The 23,790-nt window shown below is 46.8% G+C and overlaps 1 protein-coding gene across 1 annotated transcript in view; it reads right to left on the reverse strand.

Moving 5' to 3' along the window:
- Positions 1-220: 220 nt before the first annotated feature.
- Positions 221-23,790, reverse strand: part of CREG2 (cellular repressor of E1A stimulated genes 2) — a 31,287-nt gene continuing 7,717 nt past the window's right edge. Inside the window, exons 3-5 of the mRNA XM_008699747.2 lie at positions 3,852-3,965; positions 967-1,118; positions 221-880 (exon numbers count right to left, since the gene is read on the reverse strand). Coding sequence (XP_008697969.2) covers positions 971-1,118; positions 3,852-3,965 — 262 coding nt within the window. The 3' untranslated portion in view covers positions 221-880; positions 967-970. The remainder of the gene's footprint in view (positions 881-966; positions 1,119-3,851; positions 3,966-23,790) is intronic.

The following is a 23,790-nucleotide window of genomic DNA, read 5'->3' on the forward strand; positions in this document are numbered from 1 at the left end:
CTTGGCCTGTCTGAGCCCCAGTTTTCTCGTCTGCAAGTGACAATGATGATATGACTACCATTGGCCGTCAGGCTTACGTGAGATGACCCTGCCAAGGGCCTGGTCCAAGGCTGGGCAGGGAGTGTGCCTTCGATTACAGACTTCTATGCTTCCTTGTACATTGTCCTTGCTTCCTTCCCTGCCCCCCCCCCCCAACACACAAGCCACAGAATGAGACCCTCATTATTTTGGATGCCTCTCCTCGTGCCTAAGGGACGGGAACCCTCTCTCAGCAGCATTAGCAGTGGGGATCTGGGGATCTGGGGATCTGGGGCTGAAGCTGTCCCACCTCGTGAATGAATCGCCACGGCCTGCTTACACAGAAGGCGGCTGTGCACAGGACTCTGTTCTTACAGTTTGTCTTGTTACAGTGGGACACGGGCTTCCTGAGTGACCAGGACATTCCAGCATCTGCAGTCCAGCAAGCCGCACGATGAATACTCCACAGACAACCAGTCCCGCGCGCTCACCCCAGCACAGGACTGTGGCCGTGTGATGCGTGTTTAGCTCCCCCGTGCTTGCGGTGAGCTTCCAATCAAGGCTGCTTTGGGCACAGCAAGCAACAAAAATACTCTCACAATACAATGCAATCACATGGCACATACGTTTTTTTTTTTGTCCTAAAGAATGGAACGGCAACTGTCTCAACGTGTCACTTTGACAACCCACGATGATTCCCTAGTCGGCGAGACCGGGTTGAATACGATACAGAGGCTGTACATACGTGAGTACCTGCGTGAGCGGGGGTTTGCGAATGACCGCTCTAATCTCCAGCCTGGCACCGGGCTCCCTGGTCACCCTCTCTCGTTCTGCCGTGAGGATGACCGGGCGGCCGTGAGGCCTGCAACAGACAGACAGCAGTCAGGCCCGGTCTGGCCGCGCGACTGGAAAGATGTTTGTTTCCCGCAAACCCCGAGGACTTCTTACTGCATCAGGCCTTTCTCGGGACTGCTTTGAAGTAGTCCTCCTTTGAAACGTCGGCGACTCCTCCATACCATTTCTGAAGCCAGATGTGCTCTACCCTCATCTTCATGAAGAACCATTCATACTGGCGAGGCCACTTCCTCATCACGGGGTGTCTGCAGAAATAAAGGACAGGACAGGGAGAGCTGCTGCCATCGGCAGGTGGGCCCTCTGGGGCCCCCGGTCCAGACTCCATGGCATCGGCCAGGTCATACAGGCCTCCAGCCCCCAGGTCTCATGTGGGCTGAGACCCGAGGCAGAAGCCAGGGAGCCAGGGATGGGGTCTGGGACGGCCTCGGGAGGGCAGGGAACTGCCACCTCCACGGAGGGGCCAAGCAGCCTTGTCCCGGGCTCCTGGGTTCGAATCCCAGGTCGGCAGCGGATGAGCTCTGAGGCTTCGGGGGCCGTTTGCCCTCTCAAACCCTGGTCTCCTTACCCGTCCTGGGGCATGCCAGTGGTGCTGCTCGGACCATGGGGCTGCGTGGGGGAGCGAACCACTCCGCATACATGAGGCGCCCGCACAGAGCAAGTGCTCAGTGAACGTGGTTGCTGATACCCGGAAACATCAAGAAAGGCTTTCTGCAGCTCCGTATGAAACGTCACAAGAATCGTGAGCCCATGAAACAAATCTGGGGGTGGGAAGATTCCCATTCCTGCCGCAGGACCAAGGGGAGACTCAGGCAGAATGGACAGGGCACGTCACACTCCACCTTCTACTTACTGACTTGCTCTCTCCCTCACGGGCAACCCTAAACACGGGCCTTATTCTCAAGGGCAGGCGCTTGGCTCAAGCTTCCTTTAAACTTCATAAAAATACAAAAATTAGATTCCTATCTAAACATGTCAAAAATGACACTCAAAGGCCCAGTGCGGACGGGGAAGGCTATCTGCAACACTGTAGAGGCAATAATAGGCCGGTGACCCTTTATAAGAGACCATCTGTTTTGAAATAACTGTAAATGCCCAAAGAAGTTGAAAGTATAGTACAACAAACTATTTTTTCCCCAAACCATTTGAAATGAAGTTGCTGATCTGATGCCCCAACACTCCAAATACTTGTGCAGCCAAGATAATAAAAGGATTGTTGTTATTTTTTTCTAATGTTTTTTTATTATGTTATGTTAGTCACCATACAGTACATCCCTGGTTTTTGATGTAAAGTTTGATGATTCATTAGTTGCGTATAACACCCAGTGCACCATGCAATACGTGCCCTCCTTACTACCCATCACCAGTCTATCCCAGTCCCCCACCCCCCTCCCCTCTGAAGCCCTCAGTTTGTTTCTCAGAGTCCATAGTCTCTCATGCTTCATTCCCCCTTCTGATTATAAGAACTAGGAAGATTGGTAGGGGAAGAAAGGGATAAAGAAAGGGGGGTAATCAGAAGGATTGTTGTTATTTTAAGCAAACATGTTTTGTAGTTGGGATGGGAATGCATTTTGGCACCTGCAGGGGCGGCGGCAGGTGAAAAATCCTAATGGGGGGGCGACGGCTTTGCATTTCGGCAGTGAGTGGCCCGTGGAGGGAACCCCAGGAGACTCACAGTGGGGGGCTTAGAAGAAGGGAAAGATGAGCTCAGTGGACGCGGGAGGTAAAGGGGCACATGTCACGTAGTGGTAAAAAGTTTGTCAACACAGCGCCTGCTGTGATGCAGAAAGCAGGAAATGAACTCAATGAACCCAGTGGTCTAGCTGAGGTTTTGGCCTCTTCTCACTGCTTATCGAAACACAGAAAAGGAGTGTTTAGAAATAAAGAGGACAGCGGAGTCCAAAAACATATCGTGCGGGCACACACACAAGGAATGTTCTTTTCTCAACCTATGTTCTGAAAACCCTGCCTTCAGGGGGCCGTATCCAGTCGCCATCCAATTCCAGAGCTCATTCCCATGTTCTCTGTTGGTGCGTGTGAAACCCTTTTCGATGGCAGTGGGAAACCAGGCTTCCCCTTCCCTTACCACGTTTACTCATTTGACGGCTCCCTGCAGGTAAAATCTTCCCTTCTCTGTGGGGGTGTGGGTGGCGCTCCCAACTTACCACCTGCTGTCGTGTTCCTCTTCCACGAACTTAGACAAAGTGTTAACCTGCTTGTGTTCATCACCTGCACCCCGGGGAGGATACCTTGGCCCAGCTCTGACCACTCCAGGTGGCCCTCTGCCTGGACACCCCCCCTCCCGCCACCCGCCCTGGGAGACCACCCCTCCCTGCGCACGCCCTCCACTCTTCCACAAGCTCTTGACCTCCTGCCGCCTCACAGGGCTGCCCTCTTGCTCACTTTGACCCCTGCAGCCGTGGTTGTTAAACTTCAGCACGCACGCTCATTTCCTGGGCCATGCTTGCAAAACGTAGAGTGAGTCTTCTCTCCTGAGAATCGGATTCAGTAGCAGGCCGGGCGGGAGGGTGGGGGCACAAGCTGTGGCCACCAGCACCCTCAGTGGGTCAGACGTCGGCGGCAGGGGACCACCCCGAGCAAGGCGCTCTCTCTCTGCTGCACTGCGCTTTGCTCAGAGAGGGCGTTTGAAATGGTTGTTGTGTTGCCTTCTCTGTAAAGCCCAGTTGTTTCCATTTCAAGGCAGGGCATTGTGGAAGGTCGCCAGTGCGCAGGAAGAGTGCCTGCGATCCCTCAATGCGGGAGCCCCTCCAAAGGCAGCAGTGGGGCCACCGCAAGCCCCCTGCTGCCCCCTCCCCAGCCGCCACACAGCCAGCGTGAGGTTGGCAGCGCTGCCCCCCCCCCCCAGGGCAGCTCAGACCATTCCTGTCACTGCTTTCAGGGGCATCCAAGGGCACAGTCCTCCCCTCTGCTTTTTATTACGGTGTATTTCTGGGCAAACCGACTTTAAAGCAAATACACACCTTGAAAACATGGCTTGCTTGGCAAATTCTACTTCTTCTGGAGACACCGCGACTATCTGGCCAGTGAGGGTCAGGCGGGCGCATCGGGGGTCTTCCGGGTCGACGATATTTTTTCTGCATTCAAAGAACATTTTCCCCATGTTAAAAGGATGATAGGAGGATTTTATTAAAAATTAAAACTAGCAGTCGCGTGGCTGGCTGTACCATTCAGGTTTTTACACTGCGTGCCATTCCTTTACCCTACTCTGGCAGGAGCCGTGTGGGGGGTGTGTGTGGGTGGCCGCCCTGCACACCCCCAGGGGGCGCCCCTCGCTTAAAGACACTCTGCGTGGTACTCCTACTGGTAATGCAGTGCGTCTGCCTGGACCCCGCGGTGAGAGAGGTGAAGGCTTGCAGGCATCACTCTCAGAAGGCGGACGTTCCTCGCTCAGCACAAGGGACGTTGGAAATAACGAGAACGTTAGTGTGACTGCATGTGCGACTACTTGCTCGAAGTGTTTCCATGGTGGCAGAATTCTTCTAGGACTTGCTTTCATTGAAAGAGTCACCTGGCAGTGAGGGTGTGTTTTGTATTCTGGATATCACTCTTTCTCTGGATAAAGAGAATTCTAGTAGAATATAATAGGATATGGTATGATATGATCTAACGTAATTCTCCTAATTAAAAATTCTCCTCATTAGGGTTGCCAGATACAATATTGCATGACACATAGTTATGTGAGAAAAAATATTTGTTGTTTATCTGAAATTTAATTTTTTACAGCTTTACTGATAAAAATAAATTTATATATATTTACATAAACTTCACTCTTTTAAAGTGCACCGTTGAGGGTTGTTAGGCTATTCACAATTGTGCAACCATCCCCATAATCTAATTTTAGAATATTTTCATCACCCCCTGAAAAACCTGAGTGTCCGTTAGCAGCTCGCAGCTATTCCTCCTTCCTGACCCTGCACCCCACCCCGAGCAACCGCTGATCTTCTCTCTGCCTCTACAGACGAGTCCGTTTCGCCGAGACAGATGGAATCGGGCCGAATGTGACTATCTCCTCTCACTTAGCATAGTGACTTTGAGGTTCATCCACGGTGTAGCCTGATCAGTACTTCGTTTTTTTTATTACCGCATATGATTGCATTGTACGGATAGACCATTCACCAGTTGTGTTTATTCATTCATCAGTTGATGGACATCTGGGTTGTTCCCACTTCAGGGCCATTACAAATCATGGTGCCAGGCACATGTGTGTACGTGTTTTTGTGTTGACATGTTTTTCAGCGGTGGAACTGTGAGAAAGGGAATCGCCAGCTCCCACGGCAACTTCACGTTTAAGTTTTTGAGGAACAGCCAAACTGCCTTCCAAAGCAACTGCACTATTTTACCTTCCCTCCAGCCATGTGGGAGGCCGGGTGGTCCCCGTCTTTGCCAACACTTGTTTTAGTCTGTCTTTTGCATTCTAGCCAGCTGAGGGGGTATGAACCACCTCACGGTGGTTTTTACTTGTATTTCCCTGATGGCTAATGATATTGACCATCTTCTCATGTGCTTATTGCATGTCTTTTGCATTCTAGCCAGCTGAGGGGGTATGAACCACCTCACGGTGGTTTTTACTTGTATTTCCCTGATGGCTAATGATATTGACCATCTTTTCATGTGCTTATTGGCCATGTGTATATCTTTGGAGGAATATCTGTTCAAATCCTACGCCCGTTTTAATTTGGACTTGATGCAAAATTTTTTTTTTAATTTGCATCAAGTCCGAATTACCTATTTTGCATGTTTCCGTTTATGAATTTTTTAAAGCTCCCAGCAACCTAGGGCAAAGGATATTTATCAAAATCCTATATATATGTTATAGCTCACGGAACAAGACAAGCATGTCCATATTACCAGATATTATAGTTTTTGTAGTAAGACAAGAAATAGAAATATGTATAAGGATTGGGAAATAATAAACAAAGTTGTAGTTATTTGCAAATGATATGACTGTATACAAGGGAATCTACACTCGGAACATTAGTATGAGGATAAAACTCAGCAAGATTGTAGGATTCAAGAATAATGATTATAAAACAACTGCCTTGCTACTTATAAGCAAAAAACTATTTTTAAATATTAAAAAGTATATAAGATGGTAACAAAACCTATAAAATACCCAGAGATAAATTTAACAACAGTTGTGTGATACCGTGGGGGAAAAAATTATGACGTTATTGAAATACATAAATGGCCTACATAAAGGGCAAGTTATCCCATATACATGAATGAGAAAACCCAATATAATGGAGATGTCAATTCTCCCAGAATTAATCTTTATAGATGATGTAATTTCAACTCAAATTCTGATATTTTTAAAAGATTTTATTTATAAGTAATCTCTATACCCAACGTGGAGCTCGAACTTACAACCCTGAGATCAAGAGTCACATGCCCCAGTGACTGAGCCAGTCAGGCGCCCCCAATTCTACTATTTTTTAAATAGAACTAAACAAGCTGAATCTAAACTTCACGTGGAATAACAGAAGTCTGAGAATAGTCAAAACCATAATAAAGAAGAGCAATATGGTGGGAGGGTTTCCTCTACCAGATAGCAAGGCCCAGGGTAGAGCCATATTAATTAAGGCAGTGGTATTGGTGCAAGGATGGACCCAGGAACAGACTAGAAGACCCAGAAACAGATCCATGCTTATATGGTACTTGACATACAACAAAGACTGAATTAGAAATCAGCAGGTAAGATTCTAATTATTCAATAAATGGTGCTGAAAAAAAATGATTATCTGTATGAAAAAGAGTTTAAAAATAGATCCCTATATCACACCCCACACAAGTAAATTCTACATTGAGTTAATGATTTAAACGTATAAAGCAAAGCCCTAATACTTTTAGGACAAAATCCTTATGACTTCAGGGTTGGAAAGAATTTCTTAAGCAAGACACAAAATGCACAAACCACAAAGGGAGATGAATGTGACTTATTAAAATGTAAATTCTTCTTTAATCAAAGACTTCATAAGTCAGTGATGGGTGAATCTGTTCATTCCCATCAGGACTTTTTATTCTGTCGGTGAGTGTGGTAGGCGGAATTCTGAGACGGCCTCTGTCATCTCCACCCCGTAGTGTTCCACCCCGTATAACACCTTCTAGAGTGTGGGTGGGAGCCGGCCCTCGCTTCTAGCCGAGAATACAGCAAAGGTGATGGGATGGTAATCCCATGCTTAGAAGATGTCACGGCCAGTGAGAGAGACTTAGAGACCGTGGCAGAGACAGAGAGACTGTCTTACCCATGGGAAAAACTCTCCTGCGGCCCTTGAAGAGGTCAGCTGCTGTGAGGTGACCTTCCCTGGCTGTGCAGGGGACCGTGGTGGCTTCTGGGAGCTGTGGCCCCAGTCCTACAACCGCAAGGAACTGAACTGTTCCATAAGAAGCAGCACTCACGGGAGCTAGAAAGAGGACCAGAGCTCCAGAAAGGGATGCAGCCCCACTGACATCTTGCTCGCAGCCTCGGGAGACCCTGAGCAGAGGACCCAGGTAAGCCACGTCCAGAGCCGTGACCCACAGAAACTGCGAGAAAACACATGTGCGCTCCTCTGAGTCTCTCTGCTTGTGTTGAGTTGTTACTAGCATGGAGAATGAACACAAGGGTCTGAAAACTGGAAGTTTTAGCTGACATTTTTTTTTACCGGTTACATTGTTTGTTACTGATTTCCAACCTAACTACGTTTTGGTCAGAAAGTTATCCATATGGTATCCGTTGCTTGATATTTGTTAAAATCAGCCTTAAAGCCTCCTGGTCAATTGCTGTGTGCCTGAATAGGATGGACATTTCTCTAATTGTTCGGTGCGAGGCTCTACAGACTACCATTACAGCAAGCCCCTTAGGTGTCTTCAAATCTCTTGTATCTTTGCAATTTTTGTTGTTTGCTTGCCCTATCGATTTACTAAAAGATGTGCTGAAAATTTTAGGGGCCTACTTTCTGGATTTCTGTCCTACACATACACACACACACACACACACACACACACACACACACACACACATTTCTCTTCCTCCCAAAGTAGTTATATCATAATTTTTATTGTTATTCATATAAATATTGTGTTTACAGTGAACACAGTATTTACATAAGCCGTTATGAATAAGCTTTTTATACAACCTTTTGTTTTCTTTTGGAATTAGTAATACCTTCCCCTTTTTCTTTCTTTCCTTTTTCTTTTTTGCTTAGTTTTCTACAAACCTACCATTTATTCATTCCCAAACTTTTCCGTTTAGCACAATTAAATATCAGACATATTTTACTGTATTCGAAAGAACTGAAAACATAAGTTCGTACAAAAACTGAAACATTGATGTTGACAGCCGCATTATTTATAATAGCCCCAAAGTAGAAATAAACCGAATGGCATCAAACCACGCAGAATGTGGGACAGCCATTCAATGGGGTATTATTCAGCGGTGACAAGGAACGAAGCACTAGGCTGCCAGATGACTCAGTCCGTAGAGCACGCAACTCTTGACCTACACCCATCTTGGGTGTAGACATGACTTTAAAAAAATTCTCTATAAAATCTGTGCCCTCTCTCACTTCTAAAAAAAAAAAATAAAGTACTGATAGCATGGATAAGCTCTAAAGCTACTTCAAGGTGTGTGTGTCTGTGTGTGTATATGCATATATACAATGTTTATGTATATATACAGAATATGCAAATTTATAGAGACAGAAAGAAGATTAGTGGTTGGAAGGGCTGGAAGAGGAGGAAATGGGGAGAGAAAGCTCATGTGCCTGGGGTTTATTCTGGGGGAAATAAAAATGTTCTAAAATTAGTGGTGATAGATGCACAACCTTGTGAATATTCTAAAAGTCAGCGAACTTCACACTTTAAAAAGGTGAATTTTATGGTATGTGAACTCTAGTTCAATTAAGAAAAAGGCAGTATTCCACTGAGTTCATTTTTTCCCTCTTTGGGAGCCGTCTCTGCCCCACGCGCACCGTTCGCTTCCATGCTCGCTTCAGGACCGCCATGTGGAGAACCCCTTTTATCAAGGAGGAATTTGCCCGGTCCTGTGTTGTATCACTTCCTTCCTTTTTCTTCTTATTTTGCTATAACGATTCTACTAAAAATGTGTGAGTGTTCTGAGAAGTACATTGGAAGTAAAATCATTTGAGGTTTTGTATGTCTGAGACAGTGATTCGTTAACTCTCGTTCTTTTATTTTTTTTTAAGATTTTATTTTTTTTTGAGTAATCTCTACACCCAACGTGGGGCTCGAACCCACAACTCCAAGACCAAGCATCGCATGCTCCACTGACTGAGCCAGCCGGGTGCCCCTAGTTTACTCTCATTCTTGACTGATAGTTTGGCCTGGTAGTAAACGTTATGTTTACAATAATTTCCCCAAATACTGGTGAAGGCATTGCTCCATTCCAGTGCTGCTCCCGAACAGCCCAATGTGATCCTCTTCCTTGCTCTTTTGTACGTGGCTTCCCTTGCCCCTGTGAAAGCTTTCATGAACCAACCTTTACCCATGAGTTCCTGAAATTTCATGATGATGTACCTTGATACAGGCTTAAAAAAAAATCCATTGTTCTGGGCGCTTGGTGGATAGTTTTAAGCCTGGAGATGCATGTCTTTTGGTTCTGGGGAATTTTTCTCCAATTATGTCTGATAACTTTTTTCTTTTATTTTCTCAATTCACCTTTTCTGGAGTTCTTTTACTTTGACCGTTGGCCCTTTTGGGTTAGTCCTTTAATTTTCTTATTGTTCATCTCATATGTTTCATTTATTTCTTTTTATTCTACTTTTTGGGAGATTACCTCAAATCCACCTTCTAATGCTTCAGTTGAGTTTTTTATTTCTGTTATCATATTTTTAGTCCTTAAGAGCTCTTTTTTATTTGCCCTGAAGTGTTTTTATTTTAAAGCCCATATTTCTGCAATATATTGTCTTCTGCCCTGAATTGCTTCCTTCTCTTTGTATTGTTTTAATTTTCCCTAGTTCTTTTTATCTGGTCATTTTGCGTGGTAGAGATTTTCCTCAAATGCTTTCCATGGCTGTTTATTCATATTTAAAAGGTGGCATCCCAGAGCCACTTGGAAATTCTGACTGCATAGGAATGGCTTTCCGACTAGTGCACTTCACTCTAAGGTGAGCAGCTTTGATGATTTTATTGAGCAAACCATAACTATTCAGTATCAGTGTTTTGCTTCGTTTTGCTTGCATCTTGGGCTGTTCCCTCGGGGAATCCTCAAAGGATTCTCAGACAAAGTCTTGTTAAAGATGAGCTCAGTCCATAATTCACAGGAAGAAGCAAGAGCCAATAGAAACAGAAATACTAGAAATAGATACCCAAGATACACTTCACTGATGATAAGACCAGGATATCTAAAATGAGTAAGATCTCCTAACTTTAATTGAAAGGTTAGAGTGTAGCTCTTTGGAGGTCTGATTTTATATAGGGACTTTATTTCTAACTCTTCATCTGCCCCAGCCCAAGCTATTGTTTCTTTTTTCTAGTTGTATTAAAACCTAAGCCTCCAGGCGCCTGGGTGGCTCAGTCGGTTAAGCGTCTGCCTTGGCTCAGGCCCTGATCCCAGGGACCTGGGATAGAGTCCTGCATCGGGCTCCCTGCTCAATGGGGAGTCTGCTTCTCTCTCTCTCTTTCTCTCGCTCACTCTCTCTCTCTCTCAAATAAATAAATAAATAAATAAATAAATCTTAAAAAAAAAAACACACCAAAAAAACCACATAAGCCTCTATTGTTCCCAGACTGATAAACCCCACTAGAGAAGTTCTGGTTCTGGTTTTTTGTTTCATCTTCATTTTTGACCCCTAGGGATTTCTTTTTGTTTCTTATGAGTATGAATTTAAAAGGAGGTTTTTCTCCCTACTGTTTTTTAGATTGATGAAGTCTGTAGTTTATTTTAAGATTTTAAACAAAAATTTTTCTTCTTTTAAGATAATAACATAATCAACTTTCATGTGGAAGATTTGGAGACTATAAAAACATATGTTAGAAAATAAAAATAAATGTGTTTTTAAATAAACTTGGAATTATATCATACATAGAGCTTTTATCTTGTTTTTTCCACCTGAAAATTAAATTGTGAACATTTTATTTTGAGAAGTACATGCTGTGAGGTCTATTTACTCACAGAATTCTCAAACATTTTTCTGTCATTCCTGTCCACCGGGCATACAGAAGGGGCTCTGATGCTGAACGATGTCACTCTGTAGTCACAGGAAGGGCACGGTGTCCGATCTCAGTGCCACCACTGACCCTTGTGAGCTGAAGCCCCATGGATGGAGCCTCAGTTTCCCCTTCTGTAAAATGAGGACATTATCTTCTTGCCTGCCTTCTTCACAGAGTTCAAAGGTATGTAAAAGCACCAAGGGCATCATAAAGAAGTAATGAATGGTGTTCTCATATAAACGTCAAACTACGGTGAGGTAATGGGAGCAGGCTAAAGATGGAGAAGCTTGTCTTTGACGTGGACTGAATTATTTCCCTTTTCCATTAGTCTATAGCCTTGAAAGATTTTTCTGGCATTGCATTTCATTATCGAAGGCTAAATGAGAAAACTTTATGATGGATTATTCTCCAACACAACAAAGGAGAGAAGGAAGCAAACAAGACAGCTTGCATTTCCCTTTTGCTTGAGGCCGGGTACAGCCAGGAAAAAGGGAGATAAAGTACTCTCTCCTTGTCTGTCTTGTACAGTCTGTACGGCTGAGTATTTGATAGACGGTGAGTGTAGGACGTGAAAGGCATATAGGAGGTGGTTAAGAGTGTGAGCTCCTGGGGCGCCCAGCTGGCTCAGTCAGTGGAGCACACGACTCTCCGTGTCAGGGTTGTGGGTTCGAGCCTCACATTGGATATAGAGATTACTTTAAATGAAATCTTTAAAAAAAATGAGCATGGGCTCCAGTCAGCCTCCTCGACTTGAATCCTGTCTGCAGACTCAACCTCTTTATGCCTCAGTTTCCTCACTTGTAAAAAACAGACACAAAGAATTCCTGCCTCATAGCAGTGTTGTGAGGTGTCAGTGTGGGGAGACAGGGAGACTTCTTGGTCCTGTGATGAGGGGGGTTCCCCAGGATAACACTCTCAACTCTCTCCGCTACTCAGACTTCAATTAACTGGCGAATCTGAAAGAAGATACTGGACATCTCCCTGCAGGAAGTACCCATTCTATTCTACTGGTCTCTGCCGTAAACTGGAAAGACCTGCCACAGCTCAGGGAGGTCGAGGGTGAAGCGTGGCAGGCTGCGCAAATCTGTCAAATTCGAGAGTTTCCTCGTCCACGTTCTCCATGTTGGCTTGATCAATGTTAAAGGTGAGACTTGGCGATTCCCCTCTGCTTTGCTCTTTTATTTCTCAATTGGTTTAGACCAGGCAAATGATGCCCTGTCACCTGTTTCTGTTTGGCGTGACAGAGAAGAATGGATTTTACATTGTTAGAGGATGGAGAAAAATCAAAAGAATAATATTTTATGACACGTGCAATCTATATGAAATTTGGACTTCGGTCTACTTGAAAGACGCCATCTTGGACTTCAGTCACGTCCACTTGCCTGTGGCTGTGTTCACGCTACCACGGCAGTGTGGAGTCGTTGTGACAGAAACGGTAAGGCTCACCACACCTACAGAATCTGCTCTCCTCCCCCTACAGAAAACATTTTCCGAGCCCTGGTTTAGATGGTGGGACTGTTCATCGGGTCTCCTAGAACCGCCCATGAGGATGAAACGCACGAACTCACACAACATAATGAGAAGAGTGCCTGGTGTGCAGTAAGCGCTCAGAGAATGATGCTGTTGCTGCTCAGCTATCTGGGGGCCGAAAGGGTGGAGTGGCTGGAAAGTTCCGGAATTGTACAGCCTCGATTGGGGGTGGTATCGATCATGAAATCGCAAGAAGATTGCTATGGACTGAACTGTGTGCCTCTCAAATTCCAATGGGGAAGCACAAACTCCCAGTGGGTCTGTATTTGAAAATAGGGTCTTAAGAGAAGCAATTAAAGTTCATTAATTACTTAAGGTTAATGAGGTCATAAGGGTGGTGTCCCCATCCGATGGGACTGCTGATCTTATAAGAAGAGACCAGGGAGGGGCATTCAGAGGGAAGCCCGTGTGAGGACCAAGCAAGATGGGGGCCACCTTCAAACCCAGGAGAGAGGCCTCAAGAGAAAACCAGCCCTGCTGACACCTCAGTCTTGGACTTCCAGCCTCCCGACCTGTGAAAAAATACATTTCTGTTGTTTTGGCCTCCCAGTCTGTGGCTTCTCGCGATGGCAGCCTGAACTACAACAAAGATGGCAGGGATTGAATGGTGACTCTGAGGTGGTGAGCACCAAAAGCCTGCCCCTCTGCCCCTCTGGCCACAGAGGTTGCAGAGGGAGGGTATTAGAGGATGGAAGGGGTTAAATGAGGACGGTGGTAGATAATATATGTAGGTTGGAGTCAACTTATAAAATCCTAGAAGTGTTTTTTTTTTAAGCTTAAAACGGAGACCTATTATATGTTGGCAGACCCTCTCCCTCCATTGGGAGACTCGGTGTCTAAGGAGCCCAGGGAGATGTGGGAAAGACACACTCCAAGCTGACTCCGGGAAGTATGTGTATTTTTTTAAAAAATATTTTATTTATTTATTTCAGAGGGGGGGAAGAGAGAGAGAGAGAGAGAGAGCACAAGCATGAGTGGGGGAAGGGGAGAGGGAGAAGCAGGCTCCCCGCTGAGCAGGGAGCCCGATGTGGGGCTCGATTCCAGGACCCTGGGATCATGACCCGAGCTGAAGGCAGATGCTTAACCGATTGAGCCACCCAGGCACCCCAGCTTGTGTATTTTTACCATCCTAATACTGTGATATCCCCCGGCATCATGGTAAAAGCTGTCCCCACTATAAGAACCTTGACAGTTTCTAGCCGGGCTGTGCATTTCATTTCAAATCTACCCACCCAGCTACCAATCCATTTGTTTCACTTTATAATTTAATTACTGCTTGAGAAAATGACATCATTTCTTTTTTCCTCTTTGAACTCAGGTATTATTTGACATTCACGTTATCTTCTTTACGCAGCATGACCTATCTTTTAAGGCACCTGACTTGTTTTAATCCTCACAATCTCCACGTGACGTAGGCCCCCTCTCACGATCGCCTGGTACGTGGTAAAGAGCTAACTCAGTAGGCTGCAGCTGCTTAAACCCTGCGCATTCCAAACAGAGGCCTGTTTCAGGACTGGCCCTCGACTGGCTCCTGGGACATATCTTCTGAGTCCCTGACACATCCTCCTTTGTGAGAGTGTTTTTGTATGCCTGAGGCCCTGGGCCATGCAGGATCAACGTGACCTCATGGGGTCCAGAGACGGAGTAGCTAAAATCACTCCTGCAGACACTGCAGCGCCATGTGACCAAGTTACAGCAAAAACCCTGGGTATCGAGACTCAGGTGAGCTTCTCTGGTGGGCAATACTTTGCATGTGTTGTCATGCTTCATTGCTGGGAGAATTAAGTGTGTCTCTGTGTAATCCCACTGGGAGGGACTCCTGGAAGCTTGGGCCTGCTTTCTCTTGGACTCTGCCTTTGATGACCATGACCTGTATCCTTTTGCTGTCGCAAAGCAAGAGCTCCTGCATCCCATGAGTCGTTTTAACGAATCACAGTGCCCCGGGGTGGTTTGGGGGCTCCTGACACAGCTGGCCAAGCAGATTCTCCTAGATCCTCTTCTCCCAGATGGCTTGTGTCATAAAATGGAAGCCTTGAGGCACGATTCATTAACACTCATTCTCACCCACTCAACTGCGTTAAAATCTTGAGAAAGGTACATTTAAGCAAAGCATATGTTTTGCTTATATATTAAGGAACTTATTTTCGCCTGCCTGGAAGCTTTTCTGTATTACACAGCCTACTGAGTTATAACGAGAGAAAGAGTGGACATGCCCACATTCTCAGGGCACTTGCTTCACGTGAGAACACTGTGCACCATTTGAAAGTGTTATGGTCTGCTGTGTTTAGGACACTGCAAAACTGTGGTTGCTGAATTGTGAATTTTTCTTGTGGGTTAAGATGAAAGAACGCTGGGAAGCAATCCACATAATAACTACAAAAACCGAATCTACATGGAACTTTGTAAAAAAACGCGAGACAGGAGAAAATAAGCAAGAACGGTGAACGGGAATTAATTTACATATACTGGACAAGACTGTCATCAGTTGTACCGAATTCTTTGTTCGCTATTAAAGCTAATTTCTTCACAAAATTGCTCTTTGATGAAAGCAACGAATTAGTATTCATAAGTAAGTCATTACTGAATTTAAATAGGGGCCATCAGATTTAAATAGGAAGCGTTTTGCTTCCCCACTGGTGGTGATTACACAGAACAGAAAGAAGATTATGTAACGATGTACTATATGTTGGCTAACTGAACATAATTTTTAAAAAGGAGATTATGTATATAAATAGGTAAACAGAAAACTTTCCTTTTACACGGTGGGCAACCCGGCTAGACTCAGTGTAAGTTCCCTCCCACCTGTGGTAGGCAGGACAATGCCCCCCTCCCCCCAAAGACGTTTGCAGCCTAACATGTGCCTGTGTCACCTTACATGGCACAGGGAAATTAAGGCGGCTAACCAGCTGGCACTGGATAGGGAGATTATGCCAGATTATCCGGCTGGGCCCAATGCAGTCACAGGGGTCCTTAAAGGTCACAGGGGAGACAAAACAGAGCGTCAGAGAGATGCGGCTGTGAGAAAGACAACTGGCCATCGCTGGCCTTGAAGGTGGAAGGGGCCACAAGCCAAGGAAGGCAGGCAGTTTCCAGAAGCTGGAAAAGGCAAGAAGATGGTTTTCCCCCTAGAGCCTGCAGGAAGGCACCCAGTCCTGCCTACACCCTGATTTTAGCCTACTAAGAGCGGTTTGGGACTTCTGACCTCCACAGCTGTAACAGAATCGATCTGTGGTGCTTGACGTGCCCATGCTGTGGTGCTTTGTTGCCACAGCAAGCGGAGACTAATACAGCATCTGAAGGAGGTGGGACGGCAGCCCCAGCCTTAGTCCTGGGAGCACGACACACCGGGGTTACTGGCAGCGGCTGCTCCTGAGCTGGTCAGTAAAGGCGCCAGCGACCAGCAAGGAGGGTGCCGTGTACCCTGGGGACCCTTTCAGTTTCTGAGAGCCTCCTTTGGTGAGCAGGTGCCAGAGACCTCACCCTCTCTCCTCTTGACACTGTACTTTGTATACTGTTTGGGCATTCACTTCTCCCCGACACAGCGTCAGGGAACCCTATTCCCCCCCAGATCCTGAGAGCTGGGATCGCCTACACCAGCCAGCACACTGTATCCCCCAGGCCAGAGCGATGGCCTCAGGGATTGGCACAAGAAGTCTGGTCACCAAAGCTCAAGGAGCTACTTGCTGGGGACTTCTGGAATGGCAGCCCCTGACTCTCCTTTGCAGTCTACCTGGAGAGGTGCTCACTTTCACTGGACATGAAGAGGGAGCGGCCTCGAAGCTGCTGGCACCACAACTGGATCACAAGCGGGGCCGCCCTTCACATGAAGCAGAAGAGAAGGAGGAGAGGAGAAAGGGGAAAATCTCATTTTGGCGGACACTGCAGAGCCCCTAAGAAAAGCCTACCTCTGGACTTTTCAGATAGGTCAACGAATACATTTCTTTATTTCTCTAAGTGCACCTGAGCTCATTTTTCTCTTTCTTGGCATCTGAGAGGCTCCTCACTGACAGAAGGGTTTGCCGTTTCTGGAACTCTCCCTGGTTTAGAAGGGATCCTGTGGTTGAGGCATGCCCACCTGACGCTGGGTGGTATTAAGAGTGATCTGCAAAAGAGTTCTCCATACAGGCAGTAAAATCTTGATGGAACTGTGTAAAGTAAGGATGGTTCCCATATGCATCCGTTTCTACTAACACAGTATCGTGCAAAGCAAAGCTGGCCCGTGTCTAAAAAACATTCACAATTTATACATTTCTTTGAGATAAGACTGTATACACCATCCGTTGGAAGCAGTTCTCCGTGAGTCTCTCATGTTTCCGACCTCCTGTGAGCAGAGGACTGGCTTCCTTTGTTCAGGACCACCTTTTCCCAAAGATGTTTCTAGAGCAAATTGCTTGGAAGATACAGTGTTTTCCTCTGGGGCAAAGGGCAGGCTTATTTACTGTCCAGTAGGATGAAGACGTGGTCTTTCTCGGGGACGGTGGTGGGGGCAGGCAGGCTTGATCTCTGGTACAGAGATTTTGTTTTCCTAGGCTGAGGGATCCTCTCCTGTTGCGCAACCCACTGTGCATACAGGTGCCACCTGGCCCTTGTCACCTCCCTGTGGGAACTGGGGCCCTCAGGAGCCCCTGCTGTAACACGCCACTGCTCTGGCCACCGCTCACGGCGAGGAACACAGTCCTTTGTCTCTGATGCATGAGCTTTGTGTCTTCTGCCAGCATCTGCAAACCACGGCGAGCTCACTCGTTGGTTAGAACGAACACAGCCAACTTGCTGGCAAATAGGGTCAAATCTTAAGACCTGTCCCAGTGCTTGACACCATGTAAAGCCAGTAAGTTTTTTTGCTTTTGGTCGGAATTGAATCACTTTGGAATCAGTGAGGTAAAAATAATATATCATACTGATCATAGGCTCTGATTTGCATATGCATATATATCTTTGACTAATAAAAACGGGAGAATGAGTTATTTTAAAACGTGATCTGCCCATTAGACAAAAATACTTTATTTTATATGGATTAGAGAGTGAAATAACGAAAAAGACCTTGCTGGTGTGAAATCTGGAATCCGTTGGTGGCCTCGTTCTTTCTGGTTTAGTCCGGGCCTTGGTGGTCCATGCCCCGACTGGGGATGGGTGCAGCACTGGCAGGAAGGGAGCTGCCTCTTCTACTGAACCTCCCCCACATCTGGTTACTTCTTGTTCCTGGTTATCATTTTGCGCCCCAGTCTGATACCCCATCTGCTATTTCCTGACCTCCGACTCCAGCTTAACTGCATTCCTTCACTCCTGATGGAGCAAGAAAATAAAATCACTACTGAAGAAACAGTAACTAACTGCAGCTGGTCAGGAGCTCCTGCGTCTCTGTGTGACTGGGGTAGAGGACCCGGTGGGGGTGGGGGTGGGGGGTAGCCAGCACATCTCCGGAAGGGCTGCTCTTCTGTTCAGGAAAGCACGTGAATGAGTCTCGATGATCAGGACAAGGCAAGGCCCCCTCCCCAGGGCACCCAGGAGGCAGGAGTGCAGGAGGAAAGAGAGGTTAAGTGCGTACAGTCCTGTAAATGGCGGCCTCCCTGATGTCATTGCATTTTGGCTTCTGGTACCGGCAGGAGACACGGAAGAAGGAGTTTGGTTCTGTTTGCGTCGGTTGCTGAGACTCAGGGAAGAAAAGAAAGCACAGGCAGGAGACGTGGCGTTTGGAAGGGATGCCCAGCAGTGCGGCGGAGGCCGGAGGTAAGGAGCAGAGGCGCTCTCCATGCCCGCGGTGGGGGCCGGCCAGTGACGAGCGGGGACGCCATGCGACCTTCTGAGATGGCGGCTGGGCTGCCCTGGCAGCTCCTCGCCTGCGGCGCTGGCCTGAAACCACTTCCAAGATTCCACCCAGGCCCCCTCTGCCGTTCTGCCAACACCGCCAGCAGCCCATCCCGGGCAAGCGGGGCTCCGCTCTGGCCACCGGCTCTGAGATCCGCCACGGCTCCCGCCTCGGAAAGAGCACAGCGGCTCCCCGTAGAGGCTGCACAGACCGCAGGAGCCCTCAGAGCGGGCTTCGCTTTGGTCCTGGTCCCGAGTTAAGTGATCTAGTCGGCGGGCGGGGCCTGAGGGGTAGCAGCCACGCCCTCTAATGACGCGGCCAGGCATTGCACGTTCGGTCGTCCCTCCCCAAACCCCACTGTCCATCTTGCCCGAGAATTCAGCCAGAGAAGCTGCTGGCACTCACTTGAGAGGAGGGAAGGAGAGAAGGCAGCTCCAGAGCAGCCGAACCGGGGGCTGTGCGCGCTCGGTGGGGAGTAGAGCCGTCTGTCTGCAGAGACTGTGCGGTGGGGGGGAGCGAATGAGCGAACCCGCCCCCTCCACGTCTGCCCTCCAGCCCTCAGCCCTCAGCTCCTAACCTGTAGGACGGAAGGCGGCAGCCTAGGGCCAGGCCCTCACAGGCCGTAAGGACTGCCACGCGCACCGGAGCCCCGTCCCGTCTCACAGGGAAAGCTTTGCCGCTTCGAGAATCCCATCTGCCTGCCGCCCGGTCGACCTCAGCACCGCCCGCTCTGCACACACATCCCGGGGAACGGGGCAGAAAGGCGGGGGAGAGAGAACTAGGATCAGCAAGCGTGCAGCCTGCAAACACCCGCTGTCCCGGCAGACCCGGGTGCAGGGGGTCCTGGGCCGGGGCGCTGAGGCCGGGGCTGTCCTCGAGAGGCAGGCAGAGATGAAGGGCATCCTGGGGAATGAGCTGGTAATGACTGGGACGAGCAAATGCGAACACAGCTTTAACATGGGAAGGAAGAGGCAAAGAAAGGAAGGGGCTTTCAAGAGGTTAGTGTCTTCGTTGGTTTTGTTTTTTAGATTTATTTATTTACTTTAGAGAAAGACAGGGAGAGACAGTGTGCGAGTGGGTGGGGGGGCAGAGGGAGAGGAGTCTCAAGCAGACTCCGCCCTGAGCGCAGAGCCCAACCCGGGGCTCGATCTCAGGACCCTGAGACCATGAGCTGAGCCGAAACCAAGACGCTTAACGGACTGAGCCACCAGGCGCCTCGGCGTCTTCGTTTTGAAGGACAGGTCAGGTGGGGCTGGATGAGATGGAAATGGTGGACAGACAGATGCGAAGTGGAGATGCTAAGCCGGTGGAAATCACACCTACCATGTGGATTTCTACTCCCCTCCTGTGGAGAGGCGTGGTTTTAACAGGGGCCCGTTCTGCACATGGTCATTGCGGGGCATACGGGGAGCGCTCGGTAAATATTGTTTGAAAGAAAAATTTCCTAGTCTCATCACAATATTTAGTATGCTCCTTTGTACACAGTATGCTTAATTCAATTAATATTTAACTGAATTTATAGTATCTCCCTACTGCATCTCTACATTATTAGAATAACAGCTTTCCCTCACAAATTCCTTTGTAATCCAATTAATTAAAATCTTTTTTCTTAGACATTTACTTACCAATCTACACATTAGATAATTTAGGTACACTTCTGTATTATCTCAGGAAAGTGACTTCAATTATGTCCTTTTTCTGATGGGGGAGACCCAGCTTACAGAAGCGAAGGGACACTAAGAATATACAGAATTTATGTATTTATTTATTTTTTTTAAGATTTTTTTTTTATTTGTTTATTTGACAGAGAGAGACAGCCAGTGAGAGAGGAAACACAAGCAGGGGGAGTGGGAGAGGAAGAAGCAGGAGCCCAGTGGAGAAGCCTAATGTGGGGCTCGATCCCAGAACGCTGGGATCACGCCCTGAGCTGAAAGCAGATGTTTAACGACTGCGCCACCCAGGCGCCCCTTATTTATTATTTTTAAAAAGATTTTATTTACTTTTTTAAAAGATTTTATTTATTTGACACATAGAGAGAGAGAGAGCACGCACAAGCAGGGGAAGCTGCAGGCAGAGGGAGAGGGAGAAGCAAGAGCAAGGAGCCCGATGTGGGGCTCGATCCCAGCACTCCAGGATCATGACCTGAGCCGAAGGCAGGCACTTAACTGACTGAGCCACCCAGGAGCCCTAGAATTTAAATGTCAACATTGAATCCTGAGTTTTTGTACTTCTTCCAATGACAAAAAGAAGAGAAAATTAGACAAAAATGCATTAGGAAAATATTTGCAAATTATACATCTGACAAGGATTGTATCCAGAATATAGAAAGAACTCTGACAACTGAATAATAAAAAGAGAAATAGACCCATTAAAAGCATGTAAAGGTATTAACTAGTTCTCCAAGGAAGATACACAGATAGCTAATAAGAACATGAGAAGACACTTAACACTAGTAGTCATTAGGGAAATGCATATGAGAACCACGATGAGATACCACTTCGAACCCACTAGATGACCATCATAAACAAGGCAGACAATAACAAGTGTTGGTGAGGATGTGGACAAACTGGAAACCTCATACATTGCTGATGGGAAGATACAATGGCACAGCCAGTGAAGAAAACACTCAGTTCCTCAAAAAGTTAAACATACAGTTACCATGTGACCCAGCAGTTCAGTTCCATGCTAGGTGGATACTAAAGAGAACTGGGGGGAGGGGAGGAAGCCCATACAAAAACTTTCAAATATTCATAGTAGCATAATTCATAAAAACCAAAACATGGATGCGAATGTCCATCAACTACTGAATAAATCAATAAAAATAGATAAGTAGACTGTGGCGTATTCATACAATAAAATGGTATTTGGCCATAAAAAGGAATGAGGTATTGATATACCCTAAAACATAACGAACCCTGAAAGCTGATGAGAGAAAAACCCTCTGAAGTTCTGCAACGGAAACCATTCTAGATTTCTTTCTAAGTCAGCATGATTGTACATAAACTTTGCTCAAACCAAAAGCCTGATTTATGGCCCCCACGCACGCTGCACATCTGCTCTGTGAATGAATAGCCTAAAGGAAAACCATCTTGTCCTTGAGATATTGATCAATGCTCCTGTGCCCTGTGTTCCCTGGTGATAAAACTCTAGATTCCTGCCTCTATGCTAATCCATAATCTTTTGAGCTTCTACAGGATGTAAAAAGTATATAACCTTGAAAAAACAATTCATTCTCTGGAGTACTTTCTTCGCTATGAAAAGCATGTTTCCTAGGAAGCTGTCCTAACTTGGGCACGAATAAAATACTCTTCCTTGCTGTTAGAGATTCTAAAAGATTTGTTCATTTTGCATCAACAAGACATCGTGCTAAGTGAAAGCAATCAGTCATAAAAAGCATATATTATATAATTCCACTTACAGGAAATGTCCAGAATAGACACGCTCAATAGATACACAAAATACATTCGCAATTTCCAGAGACTAAGGGCCTTGTAATAAAACTGTTACATCTATCTTAACAAGCCTAAAAGCTTTCTGGAAGGTGTGTGTTTCAGGGAGGTACATCCTTCTCATGAATTCGTATCGTTCCAGCTCAAGGTGGAATCATGTCTAACAGGTGGCTGATGGGGAGAGGGAGTCAGAGACGACGTGGGAAAGACATAGTATAAAGACAAGAGGAAACAGAATCATCAGTTGACCTGTGAAATGAGTGCCCTGGGAACCACAGGGACAGAACTTCACGGAGCTAAAACGAAATTACGGAGAAAGAGGTGGCTGCAGGTTTCTGGGAGCAGTGACCTTGGAAATGAGTGGAAGACAGGAGAGAATACTCAAATACCTGCTCAGGAATCCTTCCCTTCACACAGCTCCCTTCTGTCCCAGACAGCTCTTCGAAAAGCAACTCAGGTCAATGTTAGCTTCAGGATTTTAGGGATGTGCGGGCAAGGGAGAGGAGCCAACGTGACTCTGGACAGGGAGCCATCGAGTTAGAAGATTTATATGTTGCCTTCAAGGGGAACGAACAAAATTCAGTGAAGAGAAATGGAACTCAGCTTCTTTATCTGATGAGGGCTGGGCCCTGCACGTTGAAACGCACGTCACGTCTCAGGTAGATGGAGTGCAGACGGAGATCCATCTTGGCCGTTAGCAGGCAAGCTGTTGCAAGCACATGCTTACTCTGTGTGTTCACTTGACTGAACTCTCCTTGAGAATGACGGAGAAGAGCGCCTTCCACACACAGTTCTAGGGGCACGGATCCCAGAGCCTGCTTTTGGTCTGGGCTGAGGTTTTTAGCTACCGTTCAACATAGCTTTTCTTCTTACAAGAACAGTTAAAAAGATGCAGGCTAAGGGGCATTCACATTTCTGGAATTTCTTGCTATCTTCTGCAAAGAAGGAACGATGCAACTCAGTTCACTATTTTAGCTGCGTGTGCCCACCAGGCATTTATCCTGTGCCCGTGGCATAAAGGCAGACCAGCCCACCCACCGACACCCTCCCACGTTTCACCGAAGGAGTTTCTTGTTCTGTCAATGTGCCTAGCACATGCAGGGGCTGCTCAGAGGAGACGGCGGGAACCTGTGTCCAAGCACATTGTCCCAGACCCTCTAGTGTGAGCGTTTTTGATGTGCGATTCTTCAGTGTTGAATCGCCTCTGCCGCGTGCATGCTCCAAGCAAATCATTCGGAAGGACCATCGTCTCTGAAGGGCTCCCGTTCTGCATTTCACACGCCCGCTGGCTTCAGTCCGTTCAGTCTGGCAGCTCCCTCTCAGAAATTAGTTTCCTTTACAAGCCGGAATCTTAGCTCTCCTCCCGCCAAACCACGCTGAGCCCTGGTCCATCTAAGAGCTTTGACAAGGCTCATTGTTTGGGCAGGGATGCCCTCAGACGGAGGGAAATGAATGGGCCATGGCAACACTTCATGAAAAGCCTTTGGGGAAAAGGAAACAAGTGTTTTCAGATCCTTCTTTTCTTTTCTTTTCCTTTTTCTTTTCTTTTCTTTTCTTTTCTTTCTTCTTTTTTTTAAGATTTTATTTATTTATTTGAGAGAGAGAGACAGAGACAGCACAAGCAGGTGGAGGGGCAGAGGAAGAGGGAGAAGCAGACTCCCCACTGAGCAGGGAGCCCGACGTGGGGCTCAGTCGCAGGACTCTGGGATCATGACCTGAGCCGAAGGTCATGATCCCAGACTGAGCCACCCCAGCATCCCTCAGATCCTCCTTTCTTGATAATTGAATAGAAACCTAGCATGTGTCCCAACTATCAATCAAATTTTTTTCATTGCAAGAAAAGCACCAGATAAGCCCCTTTTGCTTCTATTTATTTCCAGATCTTCAAAATGAAAGTTCAACTAATGCCAATGAGCAGAATGTCACTCAACAGAAGAGCCCTCCCCGGCCTGGAGGCAAAACCTA

The sequence above is a fragment of the Ursus maritimus genome, unplaced genomic scaffold (genome assembly GCF_017311325.1).
Source record: "Ursus maritimus isolate PB19 unplaced genomic scaffold, ASM1731132v1 scaffold_6, whole genome shotgun sequence".
In the NCBI taxonomy this organism is placed as follows: Eukaryota; Metazoa; Chordata; class Mammalia; order Carnivora; family Ursidae; genus Ursus; species Ursus maritimus.